At 44.6% G+C, this 27,761-nt stretch overlaps 6 protein-coding genes across 6 annotated transcripts; 2 read left to right on the top strand and 4 right to left on the bottom strand.

The window, feature by feature from the left end:
* Positions 1 to 431: 431 nt before the first annotated feature.
* Positions 432 to 6,775, bottom strand: EAF02_011355 (uncharacterized protein). Its single transcript, XM_038907402.1, is given in 4 exon segments — positions 432 to 825; positions 877 to 2,532; positions 2,544 to 5,833; positions 5,892 to 6,775. 4 exon segments carry the CDS (start codon positions 6,406 to 6,408, stop codon positions 715 to 717), a joined length of 5,574 nt encoding a protein of 1,857 aa, XP_038752882.1. The 5' UTR covers positions 6,409 to 6,775; the 3' UTR covers positions 432 to 714.
* A 2,661-nt stretch (positions 6,776 to 9,436) lies between these two features.
* EAF02_011356 (uncharacterized protein) lies at positions 9,437 to 15,789 on the top strand (the record flags this gene model as incomplete). Its single annotated transcript, XM_038907403.1, has 2 exons — positions 9,437 to 14,627; positions 14,678 to 15,789. The coding sequence occupies 2 exons, from the start codon at positions 9,437 to 9,439 to the stop codon at positions 15,787 to 15,789; spliced, it is 6,303 nt and encodes a 2,100-aa protein (XP_038752883.1).
* A 557-nt stretch (positions 15,790 to 16,346) lies between these two features.
* EAF02_011357 (uncharacterized protein) lies at positions 16,347 to 17,572 on the bottom strand (the record flags this gene model as incomplete). The annotated part of the gene is made up of 3 exons (XM_038907404.1): positions 16,347 to 16,767; positions 16,816 to 17,045; positions 17,180 to 17,572. The coding sequence occupies 3 exons, from the start codon at positions 17,570 to 17,572 to the stop codon at positions 16,347 to 16,349; spliced, it is 1,044 nt and encodes a 347-aa protein (XP_038752884.1).
* Positions 17,573 to 18,645: 1,073 nt separating this feature from the next.
* On the bottom strand, positions 18,646 to 24,702 carry EAF02_011358 (uncharacterized protein; the record flags this gene model as incomplete). The annotated part of the gene is made up of 1 exon (XM_038907405.1): positions 18,646 to 24,702. The coding sequence occupies one exon, from the start codon at positions 24,700 to 24,702 to the stop codon at positions 18,646 to 18,648; it is 6,057 nt and encodes a 2,018-aa protein (XP_038752885.1).
* A 299-nt stretch (positions 24,703 to 25,001) lies between these two features.
* On the top strand, positions 25,002 to 25,817 carry EAF02_011359 (uncharacterized protein; the record flags this gene model as incomplete). Its single annotated transcript, XM_038907406.1, has 5 exons — positions 25,002 to 25,022; positions 25,074 to 25,156; positions 25,216 to 25,298; positions 25,352 to 25,717; positions 25,777 to 25,817. The coding sequence occupies 5 exons, from the start codon at positions 25,002 to 25,004 to the stop codon at positions 25,815 to 25,817; spliced, it is 594 nt and encodes a 197-aa protein (XP_038752886.1).
* A 452-nt stretch (positions 25,818 to 26,269) lies between these two features.
* On the bottom strand, positions 26,270 to 26,978 carry EAF02_011360 (uncharacterized protein; the record flags this gene model as incomplete). Its single annotated transcript, XM_038907407.1, has 5 exons — positions 26,270 to 26,566; positions 26,623 to 26,638; positions 26,694 to 26,742; positions 26,802 to 26,828; positions 26,948 to 26,978. 5 exons carry the CDS (start codon positions 26,976 to 26,978, stop codon positions 26,270 to 26,272), a joined length of 420 nt encoding a protein of 139 aa, XP_038752887.1.
* Positions 26,979 to 27,761: the final 783 nt, after the last annotated feature.

Here is a 27,761-nt window from a genome sequence, read left to right on the forward strand (position 1 = left end):
GAGGGGAGATCGACAACACATCTGCACTCCCATCACCTATCACCTATCACCTCACCTATCACCATTCACCCCCCTTCCCTCCCGGCTTACCTAGGTAAATACCTCTTTAAGCCAGGGATTCTCAATTCCCATCAGGGATTGTATTGTTACCAATCCAATGAGACCACCCAGATCTTGCGAGATCCTCGTAAATCGCTACATACCTAGAAACTCCAGCTACAGTACTGGAATCCTGTAAATTAGAGCTGCGCGGATCCACGGACGAGGGTTTCGTCTACTCAGTACCTACAGATAGATTCTATCTCTCTCTAAAATTCTGTTGATTCAACATTCAAACCAGGGGACTAGTCGACCGCTTATAAGATTCGACTATTAATCGATGTCAAATGAGCAAAGACAGAAATATGAAGAATGAGGGATTCACGAATCTCAAAGAAATTGTTTAAATCTATTGTTGTAATTCTCGTTTCTTCCTTTCTCTCTATCTATTTACATCAAATCCATTGACTGTAATCAATTCTGATTGCTCTCATCTTCATCTCATCTTGTCACATTTGAAAAACGCATTCCATTCCTTTTACTCCCTCCATCACATCGTCTGAATCAGAACTGGATGTGCACCTGCAAATCCCATACTAGTCAAATATGTAAAATAAAATTAAAACTCAACTCCAATGTACAAGACGAGTCAAAAAAAAACAAAAAAAAAAACGTCTAAAAGGTTGCAACGGCAATTGCGATGGCTTGAGTGTCAGAGTGCGAGATTGAAATGCTAATCTCTTTCACACCAGCTTTCTTTGCTGCGGTTGCGGCATCACCGTGAAGCTAGATGTTCGTTAGCGAGAATTAATCGGAAATGATGGGGTTTAAACTTACCGAGACAATTGGTGCACCCTTTTCATTGTTGGTGATTTCAATTTCCTTCAAAGGTGCTCCGGCTCCCTTACTTGCAACACCGAGAGATTTAAAGACTGCCTCCTTTGCACTCCACTTTCCAGCGAAAGATGCTTGTGGGCTTGGTGCTTGCTTGCAGTAAGCAACCTCCTTCTCGGTGAAGTTTCTCTCCAAGAATGTATCATTCTCAATGTTGATGGCAGAAATATCCTCTACATCAACACCAACTTTGTTATTAGCTGTTGCAGCACCCTTTGCAAGTGACTCAACCATTTGTTTTGTGCTCTCTGTCTTTTCCTTGTTGATAACCTTCTTGGCGAAGTTTGGAGCATATGTGAGAGCAGAAGTCTTCTTATCGACTGATACACGAGCTTCTGGGTTGAGGAAGACAGCTCCCTGTTGGTCGTCAGTGTAAGGTGAGTGGTCCTTGGCAACGAACAAGGTATTTGTGATCATTCCGTTGTGGAAGTAACGGTAGGCCTTCTTTTGTCTGGCTTCAACCTTAGTGCAGTATGCCGAGTATGTTTGCTCGTCAAGGGTAGCGAACAGATACTTTGGATGAATTCCAATAGCTTGGGCACCCTTTTGACCGAAACCGAAGGAAGTAACAGAGAAAGCCTTGATACCATCGGTTTGAATGCTGCGACTGGGGTAAACAATGTAGTCGAACTTCTCCATAACTTGATCGACATTGTCGGCATTTCTGTTACCAGGAACTAAACCACTGTTGAGGACCTGCAAACAACCGTTGAACATCCAAGCTCCAGCGGCACCCTTTGGATGACCTGTCAAGTACTTTTGGAAGATACCCATGACAGCGTTACCCTTCTTACGACCAAGATGCTCCATTTGTTGGCAAATGACTGAAGACTCGTTCTTGTCATTTGCAACAGTTGATGTACCGTGGAAAGATGCAACATCGAGGTCATCGATGGTAAGACCCCAAGTAGCAAGGGCGCCACGAAGAGGTGCGATAGTAGGATCTTTCTTCCAGAAGCTGTTACCAAGACTGTTCAGAACCTCACGCTCTTGACGTAAAGCCTCGCGCTCGATATGTTGTGCCCGGTCTTGAGCATATTCGCTTTCGTTGAACTCCCCTCCTTGAGCCTTCATGGCAGCAATCTCTTCATGGAGATACTCAAGTTCCGATTCTTGCCATGCCTTGATGTTCTTCTTGCGAAGCTCAACTTGTCTGCGACGGTACTTAATATCCAAGAGAGGCGATGGGAATTTGCCAGGGTTTTCACGAGCGGTTGTAAGAACACCTTGACCTGGAGCAGGAACGGAGCGTCCGATCTTGTCAGTAGCAGTTGTTGTCAACCCAAGGATACCATAGATTGGTACACCCATGTCAAGAGCAAGTCTGGCAGTCATGATGACTTGGATACCACAACCTTGTGACTCCATGAAACCATTTCTGGTGGTGGTGGTAGGACGAGACATCTCTTTAGGTGTACGACCATGGGCCATTTCATCAACAGCATTACTGGTGGCTTTCATGTTGGCAAACTCGTATGAACCTTCCTCTTGGAAGTCATCGAATCCACCAACGAAACAGACACGAGCCTTTCCTTCGACAATAGTCTCATAACCAATATCGACGGATTCGACTGATGTGGCGCAAGCACCAACAGGAGTCTTGATTGGACCAGTGGAGGGACATCAAACAACATGTTGACCCAGGCACTCATGGTGTTAATGAAAGACTCTTGGAGAATATCCTTTTGGAGTGGTTTGTCCAAGAAGCGGTCTTTGTACATTCCTCTAAGGGCCGTAGTACCACCAATACCAGATCCGATGCAGTTACCCACTTCGGAGATGTGCACATATTGATAGAACTCATATGGATCAGTAATACCAGATGCCAAAAGAGACTCGACAGTGCAGACAAGGACGAACAAGGTAACGGGATCGACTTGTGAGATGATATCATCTGGAATACCATATTTCTTAGCATCCCATCCAGTTGGGATTTGACCGGCGACAAGTCGATCGAAGCGAAGGGCCTTTGGAATGAGTAGCGTAGCACCCTTACGCATGCGGACGAGATACTCTCCAGATTCTGGAATCTCAAAGATCTCAGCCTTGTCGCCGTGCTCACGTTTGAATTCTTCTGCAGTTTCCTTGGAGGTCTCGAATGGCTCCAAGTCCTCTTCAATAACAACCTCTTGAAGCAATTGCTTCTTCTCTGGGTTGTAGCCATTGAAAAGTTCAGGCTCAATCAAACGGATACCAGAGTGTTCGAGAATGTATTTCTCGTATTTGCCCTTAATATCTTTGTCGTCAACTGGATCTCCGGTCTTGGCATCAACCCATCCTGCGTATGATTTTCCTTTGAGGTTACCATTGTGGTTTTTGATAAGACCCATGATCCAGGCCATCTCAACACAACCTTCCAAAGAGAACTGACCGTACGCCTCCATTTCCCATCGAGTACGAGAGTTACCCCATGGTCCGACCTCAGCGAAACCAGTAACGACAACAACCTTTTCGAGATCGACCATACCCTTGAGGTTTTCGTTAAGTGGAGCCACTTCCTTTTTCCAGTCTGGCAATTGTGGGAAGTCGTACTTGATGTTTGCACGTGGTTCAATTGTGACCTTTTTGTAGAGAGCTTCACTGTCCTCACCATTGACAATCTTGTTCTCAATAGCAGTTTCCTTGGTGACAGCTTGTCGGACTTCGCTAGTCTCCATGATATCCTTTCGGAGTTTTGTCATCAAGTCCTTGAGGTTAGGAATGAATTGTAAACCACCGTTCAAATCAGCGAAAACTGGCTCGGATTGGCAGAGATCAACAATGTTAGGGGCCATAAGACCCAACAAGTTGAAAGCCATCTCTTGTTGAGAGAATGTGCGTACGCCGTAAGCCTCGACACCTTCTGCAACAATGTTGTTACCAGACATGAGACCAGTACCACGAGTCCAGCCAATGACAGCTCCACAAATGGTGAGGAAATTACCCCAGCTCTCCGAGTGCCATCTGTTAAACAGAGTTTCCAATGCCAACTTGGATTCGGAGTAAAGACCATCATTACCGAATGTTCCGTGATTTGGAGAGAGCGGCAAGACAACTTGAGCAGGTCTAGTCTCGAAACCTCGCTCAAACTTCTGAGTTTTGATACAACCCAAGAGACGGAGAAGATTGGTCAACATGATACGGTGAGCGAGCTCAGATTTCGAGTCGATGCTATCAATCTCACGACCATTCTCGGGAATAGCAGCGAATGGAATGACATAGTCAAGATCCCATCCAAGACCGGTCTTTGGATCGTAGATATAGTTGACCAAGGCCTCAACATCTTGTTTGCTACCTTGGTTAAAGGGAACAACAATCAATTGAGATCCTCGGGATCCGTAGCGAGCATACATTGATTGATAGTACTCGGTGACCTGTCTGGAGAATCGACTGGTAGTTACGACAACCTTAGCGCCACCACTAATCAATCCTTGCAACACATCGGCACCAATTGAGCCAGCTCCGGCACCAGTCATCAAAGCATTCTTGCCTTGGAAAGTGACACCAGATTTAGCAGCCTGCTCTAATCCATCGAGATAGAGACCGGTAAGCTTCTTGCTGTACTCCCAACCATGCTCATCCTTTCTCTTCAAATGAAGGAATGGAATGGTCTCGACCTTTCCAGCCTTCACATTGCCATTTGCCTTTCCACCATTCATTTTGACTCCGTTCTTCTTGCCGTTGCTGTTCTCCTTTGGAATGATTTGTCCTTCACTCATCGCTAATGAGCGAATAACATCACTATACAGACTCTTGATTTGGAGTTGAGATGCTTTGGAGAGCTTGTGCTGTTGCTTGATCAGCTTGTAGATACGGCCGAGGTCATTCTGGACCTTGGTTCGGTTCCCGTATTCTGAGATCTTTCCTCCGTCAGCCATTTCTCGCACATAGTGCTCAAGCTTTCGGACACTCGATCTGGGGATTTCGGCGTAATCAAGATTGCCACGAGCATCGATTGTAGTATGTGGTCCAGTTGGCAATGCAACATCCTTGTAAACTGGTGCTTCGTTCAATACATCTCTGCAGTTGTCGATGAGCGATTGTCCAAGTTCTTTTGCAAGCTTGTAAGTCTCGCCACGCTCAGTTGGGCAGTTATCAATGTGATATTGCATAAATTCGAGAAGGGTGGGGTTGGATCTGTTCATGATACGAATGCACTGACTAACGATTTCCCGATCAACTGCTTGGAGTCGACCGAAAATGATATCGTAGTACATTGTCAAGGCATCTTGTCGCGCCCAATTCCAGGAAGAATCGTATACTCTAGCCTTCAATTGAGTGAAAACAGGCTCAATACCCGCAGCGTAAAATTCTCCGTGTTCGACGTTCCACAGGTCGAGTTGTGCTTGAAGGGCCTTTTCTGATTGTTGCGCACCAATAAACGCCTTGTCACCAGCTCGGAGATCCATCTTAAGGTATCTGGCAAAGAGTTCAAGCTGCTGCTTGAAAAGCGCTCTCTGATCCTTGGTCAAAGCATCAAGGGCAGCAGGATCCATCATCATTCCACCACCTGAACCACCTGCATCAGCACTGGCAGATACCGTTGACAGACTGATTCCTGCATTTGCTGCATATTTTTGTGAAACATCGTCGAGGAAGGCCTTAGCATCATTTTCGGATCCCAAACGTGCTGCTGGCTCCATCGTCAGGGCCAAAAGCAAGACACCATCTTGTCTGCCGGATGCCAAACCCCAGCGTGTTTCCAGATATTTTCTGGCTGTAGTTATATTGAATCCACCCGGCATTTTAGAGGAAATTAACCTCGCAACAAGCGATGATGATTGTTTTCCTAATTGGCCGTTGAAAGTTTGTTGCATCGAAGCTCCCAATTCGTCCAGAGGGGTATCTTCTGGCTTCTCAGGCGTTGACCCGAATTCTTTGCCCAAATCTCCCAATATCTCGTTTTGAAGTGTAGATTTTCCTGTAGAAATCCCAAGATTAGCCTCTACAACCCTAGCAATGAAAAAGACAATTCTTACCTCCGACAAGATCCTTGATGGCCTTTGTCAATGGAATTTCCAAGAGTGGTTTCTTAAGTTTTTGGGCAATCAGAGATCGCACAATATCTATGGCTCCGACTGGGGCATCTGGGACTTGTGCGGCTGGACCTGCACTTGGTGGAGGAGCTGCTGCAACTGGGGCAGGTGCTGAACCAGAAGATGCTGCTGGTGCTGGTGTAGAATCACTTGGAGCGGCCGCAGGCTCATCCTCCACTGGGTCGACATCATAGTAGATCTCCTTGGCATCTTTGTTATAGCATAGAATTTGACGTTGAATAGATTTTGCTGCATCGTAGGCTTCGTATTTGGAGGCGAGTGTCCGCTTGGCCATAGTACCAAGGGTATCTGCAGGACCGATTTCGACGATTCTTTCGGTGGTCTTCTCATCCAAAATCACATCTTGTGTTTCAATCCATCTTACGGGAGATGCAAATTGATATGCCAATAGCTCGACAAGGAGCGTATGGGCGAGCTCTTGCTCGACTTCGGGACGCATATTTGAGAATTGTGTGGTCGAGGGAAAATTAATTTGTATTCGAAGGGGGTATCATAAAAAGAATTTCTGCGAAGGAATTCTAAAAGTTTGGCCAAACTGTCAAATTCAAGAACTGAATCTAAAACAGACCTTCCTCTTTTTTTTGTGAAAGTAGTGAACTTAAGACTACCCTGGGAATTCCCCTCTCAAGTCTGTCTATATCTAGTAATACAAAGTATCTAGAGACTTTTTCTTTTCTAAATCAGCACACAAAAAGACTGATTTTATTAGGGAAACTGAAATCAAAGTGAAGTTTGAATAACGAAGATTGGAATAACGGACAGAATAGAAGAAGAGAGGGGATCTTCTAAGGTTCTATCTGGTGGAGCGGAGAAAAGACCAAATGTTAGAGGATGGTACGAAGTAGACAGAAGCTCTGGGTTTTTCTCGCCTTTCTACGGTATGAGCATTATTTTGGCCAGGATTACAAGGGGAGACATCTCAATGGTTGATGAATTTTTGGCCCTCCTCCCAACAGACGGGTGAGGATTGAGACTAGACACGGAAGAGGCTTAGCGTCACGTTCTAACCCTTGTTTATAATTCTTCCCTCCTCGATAGCACGAGTGAGCATCAAACATCTATCTCAACGACCTTTTTTTGGATCCAATCCAATATCATGGGTTTCAAGAATTGGGTCGACTTCGTGTGTACGGCTTCCGGAATGAAGGCATTCGACCACACTTTGCCAATATCGCCAATTGTTACACGCTTCTTATGCTACATGTGCAATCCGATATTGATCAAACATATCACCCACAGATATTCTATACAGGATGTGAAGTGTTTACGTTGTTTACAGTTTATCATATTTACCGCATTTTACATGCCTCCTGCATCCATACCTAAGGTAGCCAGGTAGGGCAAGAGGGCAAGAGGGCAGAGATGGTCGGCACATTTTTACTTCCTTTCCGCTGGACCCCTTGATTTGATTCCATGCATAAACCGGGGTTTTAAAGTGCAAACCCTAGCTTCAAAGGCGATCTGTCTTGCAAAACATACCTACTGTTTTACTCGATCAGGAATCAAGATGTATCGTGGGAGCAAATGCATCGCAGCCTTCTTTTCCACGTCAATCATGCTAGCGAGTGAAGATGTGATAGTATACCCGATCATACATACCCAGTACTCAATCATGGATCACATATCGATATTAATGAATATCATGCCATTACTCCGGAGGCATTTGGAAATTGGAATATTGGAAGCAGACATGTCGACATTCCTCCTCAACAAATGAGGTTGATTACTTATCTACCCAGATACCGAGATGCCAACGTCGTATACATGCGTATTAGGTAGTTATTGATTACTCTTCAAGAGAATGAAGATGCTGTTACTATGTTGACATTTGGAAATTGCAATGTTGTAAACAAGTATATTTATTATATTAATTAGTATTCCTGCTCAACAAATAATGATTACTTATCTGCCCACCTAGATACCCAGATACCTAGATACCTACATCGTATACATACTAAATCCTTCGGGATAGATCACATATCGAGAGTGATTACTCTCGAGAGAATGAAACATCATGCCATTACTCCGGAGGCATTTTGGTCGACATTCCTACTCAACAAATGATATTGATTACTTATCTACGGAGTAGGTACCTATCGTAGATACATTTATTGAAAACTCCCCAATAATAAGACTAGCTAAGCCAACCACGAATGGCAAATTACTCACTCTGAATATCTACATGTCTCGCTATGTTGGCGAGAAGACCCTTTTTTATTTGCTTTCCCGATAACTATGGTGCCACGAAGTTTCAGGGGGGCGAGAAAGGAAGAAGGAGGGGTGTGTCAGTTAAGAGCGAAGGACTAGCTAGGGACAGTACTACTCGTACATAGAGACTATTAGAAAATTCCAGAATACCTACCACTCCGTTCCGAGAGGACACATTTAAAAGGGGATCTTCGGTTCCAGGACTCAACATGCGGCTACTAGTATAAAAGTTCAGGAGTTGGTGGTGGTTCATCTCTGGCTCAATACTTCACTGGCTGGAAGAAACTATTGAAATGGTAAAATGTGAAATGTGGAAATGTTTGAAAACTCAATCTTCGATTCTTTCTTACTCTGTATCTGGGACCAATTCCATCTACCTACCTCGTAGTCAGTCCGATGACTCTTTTCTCTTCCGCTCGAACCAAATTCCCAAATTCCTCGAGGTTGTGTGACGCAGTGACGTTCATGCAATAGAGATAACAAATACCAAGGACCGCTTCAAGGCTGACTATCTGACGACTTTAGCTGACAGGGTCCTGGATGACCCAGTCAAATAGTATAAAGTCGTAGTGGGTGAATGCATTTCAACCCCTCCGTGAGCTTGGTGCCCCAACAAATCTCTAACTAAATTTGGGTCTCTTCCCCTGTCCCGGTGAATGATTTTTTGGCGTTACGTTAGAGGGCGAAGCTTGGATACATTTTGGGTAGAAATGTGAGAATTGTATTGTTGTTGAGATTGAGAATTATTAGAAAGCGAGAAAGCTTCCATCTTAGTCCTCCCTCCCTCCCCTACCTTGCCCCATAGAAGGGAGTCTTGATCGTGAAACTTCTTTTTCCAAAATTCATATCTAAAAAAAGGCAGAAAACCTAACGCAGATTGCCAGCTTCTGCTGAAAATCTTCACCCTCTGTTCGTCGGTTTATATCCCACATCGTCAATTAATAAATTCTCTCATCTCCCTCTCCCTCTCCCTCTGTCTCATACCTACATTTTTTTGCATCTTGGTGGAGCGATTGTATCCTTGTTAGAATAAAAGACCGTCTGTGACTTTTTACACTACACCACATCAAATCCCTTTTCTCCTGCTCTTGATTGAGTTTCTGGAGGCCTGTGAAAAAATGTGAGTACAATCCAACAATCCATTGTTTAGTGTTGAACGACACCTCTCGACCGAGTACCTTTTATTGATTCTGCAAAAACTAGTTGAAGACAAATTCACCACTTCTACACGCACAACACACAATCTACCACTCGCCATCATGTACGGTACTGCCACCGGCCCTCAAACGGGCGTCTCAACACCACGATCCTCATCATCGCTGCGACCACTCGTTCTCTCACATGGCTCATTAGAGCATTCATTTTTGATACCCACAAATATTCATTTCCAAGCTTCTCAGATCAAAGACCGTTTTCTGGCCTCCCTTCCCGAGCCTACAGACGAACTCGCACAAGATGACGAGCCTTCATCTGTGGCCGAGCTTGTTGCCAGATATTTGGGCTTTGTAGCACAAGAAGTTGATGAGGGCGAAGACGATGCGCAAGGATCATATGAGGAGGTTTTGAAACTCGTTTTGAACGAATTCGAACGTGGTTTCTTGAGGGGCAATGAGGCTCACGCTTTGGTTGCCACTCTTCCTGGAATTGACGCAAAGAAACTCAAGGTAGTCCAATCCTACTATGCTGCGCGTGCAGCTAGCAATAGGCCAATTCGCCCTCACGAATCAGCATTGTTCAGAGCGGCTAGCGACGATGAAGCCAAGATTTACAATGTTTTTGGTGGACAAGGAAATATCGAAGAATACTTTGATGAGCTTCGGGAACTGTATAGCACATATGCGGTCTTTGTGGAGGATCTAATCACCGAATCTGCAGAGCTGCTGCAGAGTCTGTCAAAGGATTCCAGAGCCGAGAAATTATATCCAAAGGGTTTGGACGTTATGTCCTGGCTTCATGATCCCGAGTCCACTCCAGATCTTGATTATTTGGTTTCGGCACCAGTCAGTTTTCCATTGATTGGTTTGGTACAGCTCTGTCATTATGCTGTGACCTGCAGAGTTTTGGGACTTACTCCGGGGCAATTCAGAGACAGAATTAGTGGAACAACTGGTCACTCTCAAGGTGTTGTTTTGGCTGCTGCTACCTCTGCTGCAGACTCATGGGAATCATTCGACAAGGTCGCAGTCTCAGCTCTTACAGTCTTGTTCTGGATTGGATCTCGCAGTCAGCAGACCTTCCCAAGAACCTCTCTCGCACCCAATATTCTCCAGGACTCCGTCGATAATGGCGAAGGAACACCCACACCTATGTTGAGCATCCGTGATTTATCGCAAGCTCAAGTTCAGGAACACATCGACGCAACCAACAAATATCTTCCAGAAGATAGACAAATCGCCATCTCTCTTATTAACAGTGCTAGAAATATGGTTGTTTCAGGACCTCCAATTTCTCTGTATGGTCTCAACCTTCAATTACGTAAAGTCAAGGCTCCAACTGGTCTTGACCAGACGAGAATTCCATTCACAGAGCGCAAAGTTAGATTTGTAAACAGATTCTTGCCAATCACATCACCTTTCCACAGCAAATACCTTGCTGAAGCTACAAACCATATCAACGAAGATCTAAAAGATGTCAAGATTGATAGCAAAGCGTTGGGCATTCCTGTCTACGACACCAATACCGGAAAGGACATCCGGGATGATATTCAGGGCAATATTGTGCCAACTTTGGTGCGTTTGATTACCCACGATACTGTTGAGTGGGAAAAGGCTACAGTTTTCCCAAATGCAACTCACGTCCTTGATTTCGGCCCTGGTGGTGTATCTGGTCTTGGTGTTTTGACCAGCCGCAACAAGGATGGAACCGGTGTTCGTGTTATCTTAGCTGGAACAGTCAGTGGTACCGTTCCAGAGGTCGGTTACAAGCCCGAGCTTTTCGATCGTGATGAGGAACACGCCGTCAAATATGCAGTTGATTGGGTAAAGGAGCATGGTCCAAAATTGGTCAAGACCTCAAGCGGTCAAACATTTGTGGACACAAAGATGAGTCGAATTTTGGGAGTCCCCCCTGTCATGGTTGCTGGTATGACACCATGTACTGTTCCTTGGGATTTCGTCGTTGCGACTATGAACGCCGGTTATCAAATTGAGTTGGCTGGCGGTGGATACTACAATGCCAAGACTATGACCGAAGCGTTGAGGAAGATTGAGAACGCCATTCCAGCTGGTCGTGGTATTACTGTCAACCTTATCTACGTCAACCCACGTGCTATGCAATGGCAAATCCCACTCCTCGGGCAATTACGTGCAGAAGGTGTCCCAATCGAAGGTCTCACAATCGGTGCTGGTGTACCTTCCATCGAGGTGGCACAAGAATATATTGAAACTCTTGGCCTGAAACATATCGCGTTCAAGCCAGGATCTATGGAGGCGATTCAAGCTGTCATCAACATTGCAAAGGCCAACCCAACTTTCCCAGTCATTCTCCAATGGACTGGAGGACGTGGAGGCGGGCATCACTCCTTTGAGGATTTCCATCAACCAATTCTTTCAATGTACTCGCGTATCAGAAGACAGGAGAACGTTCTCTTGGTCGCAGGCAGTGGTTTCGGTGGCGCAGAAGATACCTATCCTTATCTCACTGGTGAATGGTCAAAGAATTATGGCTATCCCCCAATGCCATTCGATGGATGTCTCTTTGGTAGTCGTGTCATGACAGCCAAGGAAGCAAAAACCAGCATAAATGCCAAGAAAGCCATCACTGAAGCCGAAGGTCTTGATGATGCCGCATGGGAGAAGACCTACAAGGGCCCTGCCGGTGGTGTCATTACTGTTCGATCTGAAATGGGTGAGCCAATTCACAAGTTGGCAACTCGCGGTGTTAAATTCTGGGCTGAGATGGATGCCAAGATCTTCAGTTTACCAAAGGAAAAGCGAGTGCCCGAGTTGAAGAAGAACCGTGATTACATCATCAAGAAGTTGAATGATGATTTCCAAAAGGTTTGGTTTGGACGTAACAAAGCCGGGGAGACAGTCGATCTTGAGGACATGACATATGGTGAAGTTGTCCGCAGAATGGTAGACTTGATGTATGTCAAGCACGAGTCTCGTTGGATCGACAAATCATACATTAAGCTCACTGGTGACTTCATTCGCCGTGTTGAGGAGCGTTTCACAACTGCTCAAGGACAGCCATCCATGCTCCAATCTTACGCAGATTTGGAAGATCCTTACCCAACCGTGGAAAAGATTCTAGCTGCTTACCCAGAATCGGAGAAACAACTCATCAACGCTCAAGATGTTCAACACTTCCTCATGCTTTGCCAACGTAGAGGTCAAAAGCCAACTACTTTCGTGCCATCTCTTGATGAAAACTTTGAATTCTTCTTCAAGAAAGATTCTCTCTGGCAATCTGAAGATCTTGAGGCTGTCATCGGTCAAGATGTAGGCAGAACTTGTATCTTGCAAGGACCAATGGCTGTCAAATACTCCAAGGTTGTCGATGAGCCAATCAAGGAAATTCTCGACGGTATTCACAACTCACACATCAAGTCTTTGACCCAAGATATCTACGGTGGAGACGAATCTTCTATCCCAGTGCTTGAATACTTTGGTGGCAAGCTCATTGAAACCGAGGAGGAAGTCGACTTTGAAGGTCTCACAATTTCGGAAGATGCTGACAAGACCACTTACCGATTGTCATACTCTCCCACTGCTGTTCTGCCATCTCTCGAGGCTTGGCTCTCATTGCTCGCAGGCCGTAAGAGATCTTGGCGACATGCTCTTTTCACTTCCGAGGTATTTGTTCAAGGGCAAAAATTCCAAACAAACCCAATGAAACGAATCTTCTCTCCTGTCAAGGGTCTTTTTGTTGAGATCGCTCATCCTAACGATCCTTCGAAGACCGTAATCACCGTCAAGGAGCAACCTAGACCAAATCACTACGTTACAGTCATTGATGTGAAATTGGTTGGCAAGAACGAGATCTTGGTCAACATGATCAAGGACACAACTGCCGTCGGCAAGCCAGTATCTCTTCCATTGAAGTTCACATACCACCCTGAGGCTGGTTACGCTCCAATTCGCGAGGTCATGGATGACAGAAATGACCGTATCAAGGAATTCTACTGGCGAGCCTGGTTCGGTGGTGAGACTCTTGACCTCGACGCTTCAGTCACTGGTATCTTCAATGGTGGCAAAGCTACCATCACCAGTGAAGCTATCAACGACTTCGTTCACGCCGTTGGAAACACTGGAGAAGCTTTCGTTGACCGACCTGGTAAAGAGGTCTTCGCTCCTATGGATTTTGCTATCGTTGTTGGATGGAAGGCCATTACCAAGCCAATCTTCCCCAGAACAATTGATGGTGATCTTCTCAAACTCGTGCATCTTTCTAACGGGTTCCGCATGATCCCTGGAGCTGAACCGTTGAAGAAGGGTGACGAAGTTGAGACTACAGCCCAGATCAATGCTGTTCTTAATCAAGACTCTGGTAAGATGGTCGAGGTGTGTGGTACCATTACCAGAGAAGGCAAACCAGTAATGGAAGTTACTTCGCAATTCTTGTACAGAGGTGCATACACCGATTTTGAGAACACCTTCCAGCGTAAGACTGAGACACCCATGCAAATCCATCTTGCTACTTCGAAGGACGTTGCTGTTCTGAGATCTAAGGAGTGGTTCAACTTGGATGAGCCAGATCACGAGTTGCTTGGTCAAACCTTGACCTTCCGTCTTGAGAGTCTTGTCCGCTTCAAAAACAAGACCGTTTTCTCAAGTGTTGAGACTAGAGGTCAAGTTTTGTTGGAGCTTCCAACCAAGGAGATCATCCAAGTTGCAAGTGTCGAGTACGAAGCTGGTGTTTCTCATGGTAACCCAGTCATTGATTACCTTGAGCGTCATGGCTCTTCAATTGAACAACCAATCAACTTCGAGAACCCTATCCCTCTCAATGGCAAGACTCCCCTCTCTCTCAGAGCACCAACATCCAACGAAACCTATGCTCGTGTCTCGGGTGATTACAATCCTATTCACGTTTCTCGTGTCTTTTCTAGCTACGCAAACCTCCCTGGTACTATCACCCATGGTATGTACTCAAGTGCAGCTGTTCGCAGCTTAGTCGAGACCTGGGCTGCAGAGAACCACGTGGGTCGTGTTCGCAGTTTCCACGCTCAACTGACAGGCATGGTTCTTCCAAATGATGATATTGAAGTCAAGTTACAACATGTCGGTATGGTTGCTGGTCGTAAGATTATCAAGGTTGAGGCTAGCAACAAGGAGACTGAAGATAAGGTCTTACTTGGTGAGGCTGAAGTCGAACAACCAGTCTCAGCTTATGTGTTCACTGGTCAAGGTTCTCAAGAACAAGGTATGGGTATGGAGTTGTATGCCAGCAGTCCTGTTGCTAAGGAAGTATGGGATCGCGCCGACAAGCATTTCATGGACAATTATGGTAAGTTACTCAAGTCACTTTTTACGATATCATTTCTAATAATACATCAGGTTTCGCCATCACCAACATTGTCAAGAACAACCCCAAGGAACTCACTATTCACTTTGGTGGTCCTCGTGGTAAGGCAATTCGTCAAAACTACATGTCTATGACTTTCGAAACTGTCGGTGCCGATGGTTCTATCAAATCCGAGAAGATGTTCAAGGAAGTTGATGAACGTACTACGTCCTACACCTACAGATCACCAACCGGTCTTCTCTCTGCCACTCAATTCACACAACCCGCCTTGACATTGATGGAGAAGGCAAGTTTCGAAGATATGCGCTCTAAGGGTCTTGTTCAACGTGATAGCAGTTTCGCTGGTCACTCCCTCGGAGAATATTCTGCCCTTGCTGCTTTGGCAGATGTCATGCCAATTGAGAGTCTGGTTTCTGTCGTCTTCTACAGAGGTTTGACTATGCAAGTCGCTGTCGAACGTGATGCCTCTGGACGATCCAACTACTCTATGTGCGCTGTCAACCCAAGCAGAATTTCCAAGACCTTCAACGAAGAAGCCCTTCAATACGTTGTTGCAAACATTGCTGAAGAAACCAGTTGGTTATTGGAAATTGTCAACTACAACATTGCCAATATGCAATACGTTTGCGCTGGTGATCTAAGAGCTCTTGACACTCTCACTGGTGTAACCAACTACCTCAAAGCTCAAAAAATCGACATCCAAGAGCTCATGCAAACCCTGAGTCTCGATGACGTCAAAGCACATCTTGTTGAAATCATCCGCGAATGTGCTAAGCAAACCGAAGCCAAGCCCAAACCTCTTGATCTCCAAAGAGGTTTCGCTACCATTCCTCTCAAGGGTATTGATGTGCCTTTCCACTCCACATTCTTGAGAAGTGGAGTCAAACCATTCAGAAGTTTCTTGCTCAAGAAAATTAACAAGACAACTATCGATCCTAGCAAATTGATTGGAAAATACATTCCTAACGTTACAGCTAGACCTTTCGAATTGACCAAGGAATATTTCGAGGATGTTTATCGTTTGACTAATAGTCCAAAGATTGGCAATGTGTTGGCTAATTGGGATAAATACCAAGATGGTTATGAGGAACCTAGTGGGGATGAGGTTGAGGCAGAGACAAATGGTGTTAATGGAACTCATTAGATGAATTGGGTTGAGGATTAGATCATTTTAAGGAAAATGATGATAAGTTGATGGATGGGTATTTATCAAAGGCTTTGCTTTGTTTTGCGGGCGTCGGAGTATGTTTATAAGAACGCATGCATCTGCTGGAATGATGGATGAAAAAATGGATGGACCATCACACTTAGATTAGATGGTAGATGGATCGATCATTCGGTCGTGGGCTAGATGGTTGTTAGTTAGTTTATGATGATAGCATATTGTAATTCTTTTCTGTTAGATTTTGAGATTTTTTATACGTGGTGTTTCGTGAGATCAGTGATGTGTGATGTGTGATAATGCTGATGCTGATGCTGATGCTGATGCTGATGCTGATGGTATCACTGTAGAGATGGATCATTCATTCAAAAGGCTTAGAATATCAATATTTCAAAATTAAAACGACCTGAACTAGCACATGCTAGACCCCAAATGGTACTTTTGACATTTGAGGTATCAATACATGGAATGTTGCTATATGGGGTTATTACCGTAGATATAATTTAGCAATATATTTTCAACAATGTACTCATCTCAGACTATAGTAGTGCCGAGCGTGTTCTTAACCTTACTTCAAAAGGTTTCCGCTCTACAACTGTAAAAACCCTTTGCTCTGCCCATTTCAAATTCCCAGCCTCACTATCCACTTTCTCCAAATCAAACCTCCACACTATTCTCGCAAGCACAAGTTTCAATTCGGCTATCGCCAGAGGTCTCCCAATACAAGAGCGAGGACCTATGCCAAAAACTTGAACTGCATTGCGATTGTCGTTGTGAAAAGGAGACGAAGAATCGTTTGCTGCGAGCCATCTCTCGGGGTGAAATTCAGATGGTTTGTGGAAATATTCAGCCGATAGGGAGATGGATAGGGGATGCACGTTGACGAATATATTTGGGGGGAGATTGTATCCGCATACGCGGTCGCCGTCTGGAGGTACGACGCGCGGGAGACCGACGGGCCTGTGGATTGTTAGGTTGGGGATCTGGGTAAGGAAATGGGGTTCTTACGTGGGATTGCAGAGTCGGAAGCCTTCTTGAATGACTGCGTTTAGATAGGAGGTTTCCCTCAGCGTAGCAATTGATATGTTCTCTTCGTCCTCGAATTTCTCGCGGATTTCCGAGGTGAGAATGGCGAGTTTCTCAGGGTTGTTCACGAGATAATTCGTAATGCCGCTGAGAACACTAATTGTCGTTTCGCTTCCTGCAACAATGATAGCGCTCGCTGTCGCTTGCAACTCCTGAATCGTCAATCCTTCTTTCCCATCCTCATCCCGTTTAATCAGAGAGATGATATCCGGTCTCGGCGTCTCTCTCCAGCCGACGATTTATTTTCTCAACAGCTAGATTCCCAATGCTCCATCTGTTTCCGCACCACACTCTTCGGCACAAAATACGCAAGCAGCCAACTCAATCCCGGATAGTACCCCAGCGCCGCTCGATACGTCGCTGCGCGCAGAGAGCTAAAGATCATCGCAACCCAGGGATGATATTCCTCGCTCTCCAAACATCGAAATGATTCTCCGAAGCCCAGATCGCCAATGAGATCAAAAGTAAAGAACCCATACCAGCGAACAATATCCACAACCACACTCTCGCCCGCATCCGCATTCCGCTCTACGAGATCTCCCAAGCGGCTCATCAGAGAATCAACATACCCGCCCATCAAACCCTGCTGACTCCCCAGCGCCCGCTCCGTAAACGCGCGCTCCATCGCCCCGCGAAATCTGCGATGCGTCGCGGGCTCCAGCGCATTAAGTACGGACATTGATCTCCCGGTCTTGACACCATGCCAGAGGGTACTTTTCGGGAACGGGGGGGGCACTTCCGTGATTAGAATAGATATCGTGCCAGGCCTGCGGGGTGGCGAAGGAGAGTTCGTCGGGGGCGATACGCACGATGGGCCCGTGTTTTTGGTGGAGGGCGGTCACGTCGTGTGCGAGATGGCCATACCAGAGGGAGGTGAGGTAGGGGATGCGGGTGCAGATCCAGGGAGGGGACCTGGGAATCGGGAGAGCGGGTGCAGGTAGATGGTGTGTATTGTGTGGGAGATTTGGTACTGCGGATATGGATTGTGAGCACGCGATGTGATAGCAGGGAGTTTTTATGTATGCGTACGAGGATGAATACTGCGAGTGCAGCAAACCCGCATTCTTTGAATGTTAATTCGGGAGAAATTAGACGAGGAAAAAAGGTACTCATATTTCCCTCCTGGAGATTTGAACATAGACTTGAGAAATCTCTATCTAAAGTTTGGTACTATTCCATACAGCTTGAAAAACTTTAAAAAGTTGAAAACAAAAACATAAAGTGGCTCTTTATTTGCATGTATGTACCTATATATATATATCTGAGATTAATTAATTGAAGAGGGGTAAAGATATTCCAACTCATTCAAATTTCAAACAGTTGATCTTACTCGCATACTGTGCCACGTGTATCTAATCTATCTACCCAAGGGTGCGAATAATTTCATCCAGTTTCTTGATTGCAAAATCCAACTGTTGTAATTGTGTACCCTCATTACACACAAGGTTTCCGCCGAAAAGTCGGAATTGACCAAAAAATGGTAGAGATAGAAGTGTTCATGGAAAACAATGTGAACTTCACATCTATTTTGGCCCACCCCTTGATGGACGTCAATCAAGATCCCACATTAAACAACTATAGAGAGGGATTCTGATTTGGAAAAAAATCTTGAATAGTAGGTAAATCATGATTTCATATTTTATTCTGTATATTGGTGTACGCGTTCGTATATTCATATTCATGTATGCATCTATTTACTTCATCCTCTGTCTTTCCCTTTCTATCCTCTCACACTGACTGCCTTCACCCTTCTCATTTTCCCTTCCCCTTTCCATCTTTCCCTTTTCCTTCATCTTCAACCCTAACCTTCATGACATCTGGTACCTCTACCCCTTCAACCTTATAAATCAACCCCCTATATCCATCACTGACAACCCAAACATCGAATACTCTCCCGTCCATAATATTTCCCTCCTCTCCTTCTTCCGTTCCAGGAAATTTAAGTGTTGCTTTTGCTTGAGGTTTGACTCCTACACCTATCACACTGGTATTTTGTTTTCCCTCATCTCCATTGCCAACATTTCCATTCTGAGCACCTTTACCCTTCAAGTTGGTCTTAGGAGCACTCCATCCCAATCTCTTAATAGCAGCTACCTCATCACTTCCTTTGCTACAGAGCACAACAAACCATCCCTCACTCTGACTCTTGGGGAATCGAGGCGCATACATTTTTCCCTCCTTATCCACCAGTCCATTAAGTCTCTTGATTACAACATCCATTTTCAACGCCGTAACATTTTGTACTTCAACTTTCAAGTTCGGTATCATATTTGCTGCTTTATCAAAAGCTTGTGTATTTCTACTCGGAAGTTGTAGTTTATTTTTGAGAGATTGATACGCGTTTTGAGGTAAGGCTGAGAATTGTTGAAGTAATGTGGGAATGTCGTTGTCCTTGGATGGTTTGAAATCAGGAACTACACCAGGGAAGATGGACAAAGCGTGATCTTCCGGCCAACGAGCTGATTTGATACATTGAAGTAAAGTAATCATTTGCACAACGCTTGATAGGTATCCCAATTCCGTAAGGACATCGATGGAAGCTTGAATGATACGGATAGCTTGGTCGAGAACACTAGTTTGATCACCCACATAATCAGAAATGGGAAGATCAATCCTGCTCATGTGGGCCTGAAGTAACAAAAACGCTTTCACGTGAGGATCCCACATTGGAAGACCATTGAAATGTGCTGCGTCTGCTGGGAGAGGTAGGTTCTTGGAAAGTTCAATGTTAATGAGATCTTCGTTGTGGCGAACCGGGAGTTCGTCGTATTCGGTTGCGGAAGACATCCAAGAAAGTACATCGCGGAATGAAGCATTTGGTTTAGCATGTTTGACTAGGTGACGAATGGTTTTGTGAGAAAGATAGTAGTAGGACATGATTTTTCCGAGAGGGGTAGAATCGATATTGCCATTAGGGTAGATTTCCAGACATTGGGATTCGGCGAGCTCGTCCAATGACTTATCTACCATTGAGATCATGTAATCATTGGCCATTTGTTGAGCAGCAATGGTATTGTGTTCTTCGGCCGAGATCTCAAGACCATAGTATGAAGGATTTTTATGGAGACGTCGGAAGAAGAATGTCCAGGTTAGATAATCTAGGGCATCTTGTTTGGTAGTGATGGTTTCAGCGGATACTTCAGCGCCAAGATGGTTGTCTAGAACGTTGTGAAGAGAGGATTCTACTGGGAAACCTGTATGTAGGAAATGTTTGTAAAATGCTTTCTTTGAATCTTGAGTGAAGATACGAGCGATTCCTGACGTATCGAATTGAGGACGTCCAGCACGACCCAACATTTGCAGTACATCTGTCAAGTCCATATCTTTGTATCCTTCAGTCTTAGCGTCGAAGAACTGAGTACCCTTTACAACGACTAAATGAGCTGGAAGATTGACACCCCAGGCTAGAGTGGATGTTGCAACAAGAATCTGAATCTTGTTGTTGGCAAAGAGCTCTTCGGCCAACGAACGATCAGATTCAATCAGACCAGCATGATGCAAACCGATCCCAAAACTCAGGGCTTCCTTCAAAGCGTCATCCTTGACTCGGGCAAGGTTCAGTTGGAGATCTTCCTCAGACATCTTGACAAATCGACGAGGGTTGTCCTCCATACCACAGAAGTTAATCAAATCCTTAGCTGTCAAACGTGTTTGTCTACGGGAAGCAACAAAAACAATGACCGGTTTTTCTGGACTGTGTGTTTTGATGGCTAAGAAAGTCGGTCTGTTCATAGATTGCATTAGGGGGCAGAAGCCTCGAACCTCTGGGAAACCATCGATAAAAATTTCCAATGGGACAGGTCTAACGGAATGCCTGAAGTTAAACAGTCCTTCCTTAACACCAAGCCAGTTTCCTAAATCCATAGCATTGGCGCACGCAGTCGACATACCCATAAGTCTGACTGAGTTATTGGTCTGAGTTGCAATGTAATTCATACGAGAAACAATAATTTCCAAAATAGGACCACGATCTCCACCAAGCAAATGAATTTCATCAATAATAACCAAGCTAACTTGTCGAACATAACCTCTCGTAGTCCACGAACGACTAATACCATCCCATTTTTCTGGAGTAGTAATAATGATGTCCGCATCTCGAATAGTTCGCGTATCAGGTGTATTGTCACCAGTCAACTCAACCAATTTCAAGCCCATTTGTCGAGTTAATCTAGCCCCCCAATCTTTAACTCGCTCTCGAACAAGTGCTTTCATGGGAGCGATGTAGACAACCTTAGAGCCAGGCTTCTCTCGGAATGCCCACCACATAGCCAACTCACAAGCAATAGTCTTTCCAGATCCGGTTGGTGACCCAAGAAGAACATTTGCTGGTGTATGATATAAAGTGTGAAAGATCTGAGTTTGCATAGGATTGAAAAACTGGAAACGTTTGCCATAAATCTCTTCTAAAGCCGGGTTCTTCAGGGCAGTAATTGGTAGAGGTTGAAGATTCAAAAGATCAGTGTACACACTTTCGGTGTCAGGTCTGATTAAATGTTGGAAAGAAATTGGATACACCGTTTCTGCGCCCAACCATCTATCAGAAACTGCTCTTACATAGATCTGCGTAGGGAGCGGATCCGATAGTGGGATAGTGAAGCTGAGTTCGTGGTCGTCGTATAACTTCTTTCTGTTCAAAATGAAGAACTCATGATGGTATATTTCAGAAGTCTCCGAGTTCTCAACCCAGATCCAATAACTTTCAGATGTACCATTGTGGCGATCGTTCCACTTGAACTCTGGCGTGAGGTAAAGACGGATTCTCAAAACATCTCTATTCAGTGGAGCGATTTCGGCTTCCACGCTGAGTGTAGGAAAGTTATCAAGAATTCTTGAGATTGTCCTTCCAGCACCAGGATTGTGTACCATGGCACCAATTTCAGCTGCATCCATCTCCTTTAGAGTTTCAATGGAAAGATTTTCCTTATCATCAAGCTGTTTAAGGATTGGCTGGGCTAGCTCGAATTGATGAAGAGGATGTTGGAATGGCCAAATTCTCTTCTCAATTGACTTGCATAGTGAGAGAAGCACGAGACATTGGTGGCCCCAACGACGATTCAAAGCAATCATGAATAATGCACGACAAATTCTGGCCGATTGCTGAGCAACGTAGTTTGTATCGTTGGCTAGAGCAAAGTCCTCAAGTTTGGCTCGAGATATGTAAGACTGTAAAAGAATATTCGTCTTGGCGTGTGAGGAATCAGTTCCACCTTTTACCTGACAAGGAGAGAAATCTTCTCTCAAGCTGGTAAGCTCCTTTGACTCGCTGTCTCTTGATTGAATTTGATCAAACTCTCCGCTCATAGCAATCATCGTGAGAACATCAGCTTCGGAAGATTGAGGTTGCATCATGGTGTTAAATATCTGAATACTGGTATGGAGGACATAAAATTGACTTGCAATGCGTCCAACATCCTTACTTCTGAGCTCCTCGGTCGTTTCATTGAAGATAATCATTTGGCTTTGCTGAAGTGTCTTTGCTGCTTGAATGCATAGTTGTCTTCGACGCTGTACCAAATTTGGATCATCGCGAGCTTCAGCCCAATCGATACCATAAGTCAAAGGATCTCTCTTCATTCGGACGAACAAATAAGAGTATCCAAGCCATGCGACAGCTTCGGGGATCGATGTGACTGTCCCCAAACCGATTTCAGCGTTAAGATTATCCACAAGATGTTTCGAGAATCGAGACTCGATAGGGACTTGTGATGTGACGGCCTGGAGGTAGTGATCAAGCTTATCTGCTGTCGTGCAAATCATACCAATACCAGTATCCTGAAATTGTGGTCTACCTGCACGACCGAAAATTTGAAGAACGTCCAAGATTCCAAGGTCAATAAATTTACCGTCTTGAGCACTGTAAACTTGTGTACCTTTGATTACTACTGCTGCAGCGGGCAAATTAACACCCCATGCCAAGGTAGCTGTACAGACAAGAACTTTAAGAACACCACTTCCAAATAATCTCTCCATCAGGTTTCTGTCTGAACGAGCCATACCTGCATGATGAATACCAATACCTTTTGGTACTAACTCCCGAAGTTCACGACCTCGTGAGCTCTTCATATCCTTTACAGCTGCTTCATATTGAGGATGATTAGTGGGATCGAATAAGTCTACACAAACTTGCTCTATAGCCTTTTCATACAACATCTTAGCAGTGTTGAAAGTGTCCTTCCTCGAATGAACAAAGACCATGACTTGGTGATCAAGTTCCAACATCTCTCGGACTTTTTCAAATGCAGTTGTATCAATATTCTCTCGTGATTGTCTGGTTCCAGCCTTCCCTTTAACTCCGATGAAGTGCTGTTCGAGAGGTACAGGTCTGAAGCTAGCGTCGAAATAAAACAGACCTGCATAACGATTGACTTTGAGGAAATCGGCCACATCGATGTAGTTCGGAAGGGTAGCAGAAAGTCCTACAATACGGATGAGAGATTGAGTGCTCTCAACTTGACGTTCAGTACGGGCAACTAGTGATTCTAGGACAGAACCTCGATCATCGTGAAGCATATGTACTTCATCAATAATCAAAAGTCGAACCTTTTGAACCAATTCAGTATCTCCAGTGCCTTTCCGAGTGACCACGTCCCATTTTTCAGGAGTTGTGACGATAATTTGAGTTTGGGTGATTTCCTTCTTAGTGAGATGCATATCACCAGTAAACTCGCGAACTTGTATACCCAACCACGCTAGACGACTACCTAGCTTTTGTGTAATTTCGGCTGCTAAGGCTTTCATTGGGGCGACATAGACAATCTTGAAGTCATTAAAATTAACCACAAAGTCTGAGGATTCGGGATTCTCTGATGGATGTGGTGAAACATTTTCTCCAATGGCGTGAAGTATCGTAAGCATTGCTGCATCAGTTTTACCAGCACCAGTGGGAGCACAAATCAACATGTTTTCGCTGGTCTTGTATGCTATTGGATAGACCAAACTTTGCATTCGATTGAGAGACTTGTAACCCTTGAAAGTTCTCTTGCAAAGGCCATCCATCTCAGAAATCTCGACAAGTCTTCGACCTGCACCTAAAGTTCCAACCTTTCCAGCCGGGACAGTATATTCCGAGTATCTCTCGTGTTCTGTTCTCTCACTACCCACCGGTAGAGCATACTTCTTTCCTCTCGAATCCAGGATGTTACCAGCATGATGCGACTTGTACACGTGGGGGTATTTTTCTTCGTCGCGATTAATGGACGGCCCTAGTGCGGCATGTTTATGCTCATAATCTCTCTGTCTTAAGGCTGCTTCTCGTTCCTTCCTAGTCTGTAACTTTCCAGTAAAGATGCCGTCATCTTGAGTTCCAATAGAACGTGAAGCGGCGGTGATATCCTTACGGTGGGAGATGACTTCAATGGCAAATTCTATATCATCAAAGCCGATCATGTCAATCAAAGTGGATTGAAGCTCTTCCTCTCCACTATCAGACCCTAGAATTGCCATGATTTGTTCCTGAAGGTCGTTTCCTGAAAGTCCTTGCTTCCTCTGAGCAATCTCCATACATTTGCTCTTCAGCCATTGAGGTCCATAGTGGCCTGCACCAGCGGAGTCAGAAAGACTAGGAAAATCATCGTTGACATCGCTGCTGGACAAATCATCATCCTGGTCACTGATGAAGTCCCAAACATCGTCCCCGCTATTTCCGGAAGTAAATTCATCATCGTCGTCGAAATCAACGTCGATATCATATGATTTAGTTTCCCCGTTCGTCGAGCTCGGAGGCAAATTCAACTCTGCCAAGGCGTTTTTCATAGCAGCAAGTTGAGCTTGCCATTGCACTTCAGCTGAGCCCAGCGTTGAAGAAGACATGATTTCCAAACAATCTATGTCAACTTCTCGAAAATGTAAAGTTCAAAGAAGATTTTAGTTTTTGCCATCATGAAATATAAATAAAGCTGCTTTAGCTGATTCACGCGGCGGGGAGTAATCAGTGGGGCCAACCGGGCATAATAAAATCCGTCGTCATACTGTAACCCCCATGTGATTGTACAGGATACAGCCCAGAGTTTCAACATCAAGAACAAAGCAAAGCCACATTCTTCCCAACCTACACCTATTTCTGCTATCTAGACATCAATCATATCTACAATCAACCCCAAATCGCAAAAATGAAGTTGCATTATATCGGAGTTCGTTCGCAGATATCGCAGTGATAATGTTATCAGGCTGACCGCTATCAGATAATCAAGAACTCGGAGACCCCCTCACACGAGCTCTGCTGCGTGAAAGAGTTGAGCGCATATGGCCGATTTACTAGAAACAGGTTAGCTTATCACTATCGTTCTACGTGGGACCAGACTGGTTAATAGGATGAATGTACAGTTACGGCGAATTCATGACGGTTTTCAGTAAGACAGTCGCTGAACGAACAAAGCCCGGCCAAAGGCAAGACATTGAACAAGATAGTAAATCTCAACTCCTCCAAATTACAACAAGACCCACTATCTGACAATATCAGGTAACACATTCCATGCCTATGGACGTTCCGAAGGTGTCTGTGGTATAATAATTTCCGACCACGAATACCCAGCCCTTGTCGCCCATCAACTTCTATCCAAAGTCGTCGACGAGTTTCTAAATGCACACCCTCGATCAGAATGGGCCGATTCAAACCCAACTCTCTCATTCCCCGAACTGAACGACTATATTGTGAAATACCAAGATCCGCAACAAGCAGATAGCATCATGAAAATCCAAAAGGAATTGGATGAGACGAAGATTGTGTTGCATAAGACTATTGAGAGTGTTTTAGAGAGAGGCGAGAAGATTGATACATTGGTGGCAAAGAGTGATGGGTTGAGTGCACAGAGCAAGATGTTCTATAGTGAGTTCTTTTTTATTACGATGGGAATTTACAAGGGCTTTTACTAATACATAAAATAGCACAAGCAAAGAAGCAGAACTCATGCTGCGTGGCTATGTAGATTGATGTATTTGGTTAGCTATGGCGTTCTCATCTTTTTTGATAGCATTCTCGCAGACATTGTTTCGATTGGAGGATGTAAATTGCAGTTTGAGGTTCGGGAATATTGGCGAGTGAGGTCGCAAAGTGGCTTAACTTTCAAGGCGACGTCTTAATACTTGAATGGTACAGATACAAATGCTTGGTAGTCTTCAATATTTCCTCGTCATTCGTTGGCGAAATATAAAGGAGCATATGCTCTACTTTACTGTTTGCCATCTAGTCTATACCTCATCAGAAGCCTGAATGTGAGCAAGTTTGGTGCCCCTTTTCATATACAGTCTAAATCGTCGTGAAAACTAGGACATAGCGTCATTCAAGCTCAGCTCGTCTCGTCCTATAACATCGTGTACATGTTCCGTGTTCCTTCGTAGTTCTTGTTGAAATTTCGTGGGTATCTGCCTGTCCCCTTTCTCAGACAGGTAACTCTGCTCCCCTCATTGCAACTCCGCTTCTATCGACCATGGCTCCGATGTATGAGCCAATAATCGGTATGTTCCTTGCGAACCCAGCTATAGTCCCTAGGAAGTCACCAAACAAGATAAATATGCCGTATAATTCCACCAGAAATCCTGTAAATGGCCACCTCATGAGGATGAGTGCAAGTCCAGCGAAAAAGGCTCCGGTCCCCTTAAGCTTTTGTCTCCGCGCAAAGAACGCCATTGTTTTTTGTGGTCCAATTATGACAGTTAAGCCGATTAAAAAGAGAATCTATATCGACATATTGTAAGCCAGGAAGCCCTGTTTCAAATCCAGAGAATACGCACATTTCCCATTGCGAGCCTACAATTTTATTAGTATCACCTTCCTTTGGATCTTACGGAGAGTTCAAACATACATAGCTCTATCAAAAAACATCATAACACCTCCGATCAGGAAGAACCCGCCTTTCAAGACCTCATTAGCTACACTAGATCTGAAGCACAAACCGTAGAATTTTACCTACCACCTGAACAAAAGGCTACCCCAATCTCTATACAAAGTATCCATTAGCATAAGCCCTACGGAATAACATAGCATGCTTGGAACTGGATCAATTGAACTCGGCGCAAATGGTCCAGAACCATCTAGCTGTTGAAGTCAAGAACGTACTTTGGGAATCTGATAACCACATGGTAGGCATTTTGAATATCCTCCGAACCCGGGATTAGCAATGCGTAAGTATTTGGAGATTTCTACCAAACACACTCGTAGTACAACAGTTGGTAGTAGAAGTAAAGTTGTCCTTAATGATCTTTTGTTGGAGTTCATTGAAAGAACGCGGCTTAGACGCGTCCGTGCTCATGACATGAGTTAGCGTCATATGCAGACCACAAAAGCTTAAATATAAATTTTACTCGGATTTCTCGAGTCTCATCTTGTCTGACACTCTTCACAAAAGCTATTCCTTGAATTGAAGATATTGAAACAACCACAATCGATATGTCAATTAGTAATATTGACTAAAACATGAGATGTGACAATATCCAACCAACAAGATTTGGAAGGAAATGCAAGGGAAATGTACTCTTTCAGGTCTCTCTTCACCTGCCTCGAAGTATCAATCCTATTGCACACTTGCATGAGGTAAAGTATTATGATTGCCACGACGAACCAGGACAATTTGTCCTGGTGACTGAGTTTCATTCTCTATATGTTCTCGGTACCACGTCATCTCTACTCGAGTAGGCAGATAATATTCATGATCGCGATTAAGCCGGAGCGTATTCCTGAACCAATCATTGAAAGATGATTGGTGGGTAGAATGAGCTTGACTTTGTCGGTCAGACATATCCTCGTACTGATTTCAACCATTCCTGAACCTTTCTTCTTCGACAGCCTTAAAGGCCGATTCTATCCATCTCAATCGTACAAATCTTCCACCCAGAAGTCTGTTCTTGCCCCTTGATCCTTCTGCCAGTATACA

This window comes from Botrytis sinoallii, assembly GCF_014898435.1.
Source record: "Botrytis sinoallii strain Bc 23 chromosome Unknown BSIN_031, whole genome shotgun sequence".
Lineage (NCBI taxonomy): Eukaryota > Fungi > Ascomycota > Leotiomycetes > Helotiales > Sclerotiniaceae > Botrytis > Botrytis sinoallii.

Bases quoted from the DNA above. Each gene is read 5' to 3' on its own strand.
- EAF02_011355 (XM_038907402.1), bottom strand. From the start codon at position 6,408: ATGCGTCCCGAAGTCGAGCAAGAGCTCGCCCATACGCTCCTTGTCGAG. The intron at 5,834-5,891 runs GTAAGAATTGTC...GGATTTCTACAG, and splicing joins CATCAAGGATCTTGTCGGAG to GAAAATCTACACTTCAAAAC. The intron at 826-876 runs GTAAGTTTAAAC...ACGAACATCTAG, and splicing joins AGGGTGCACCAATTGTCTCG to CTTCACGGTGATGCCGCAAC.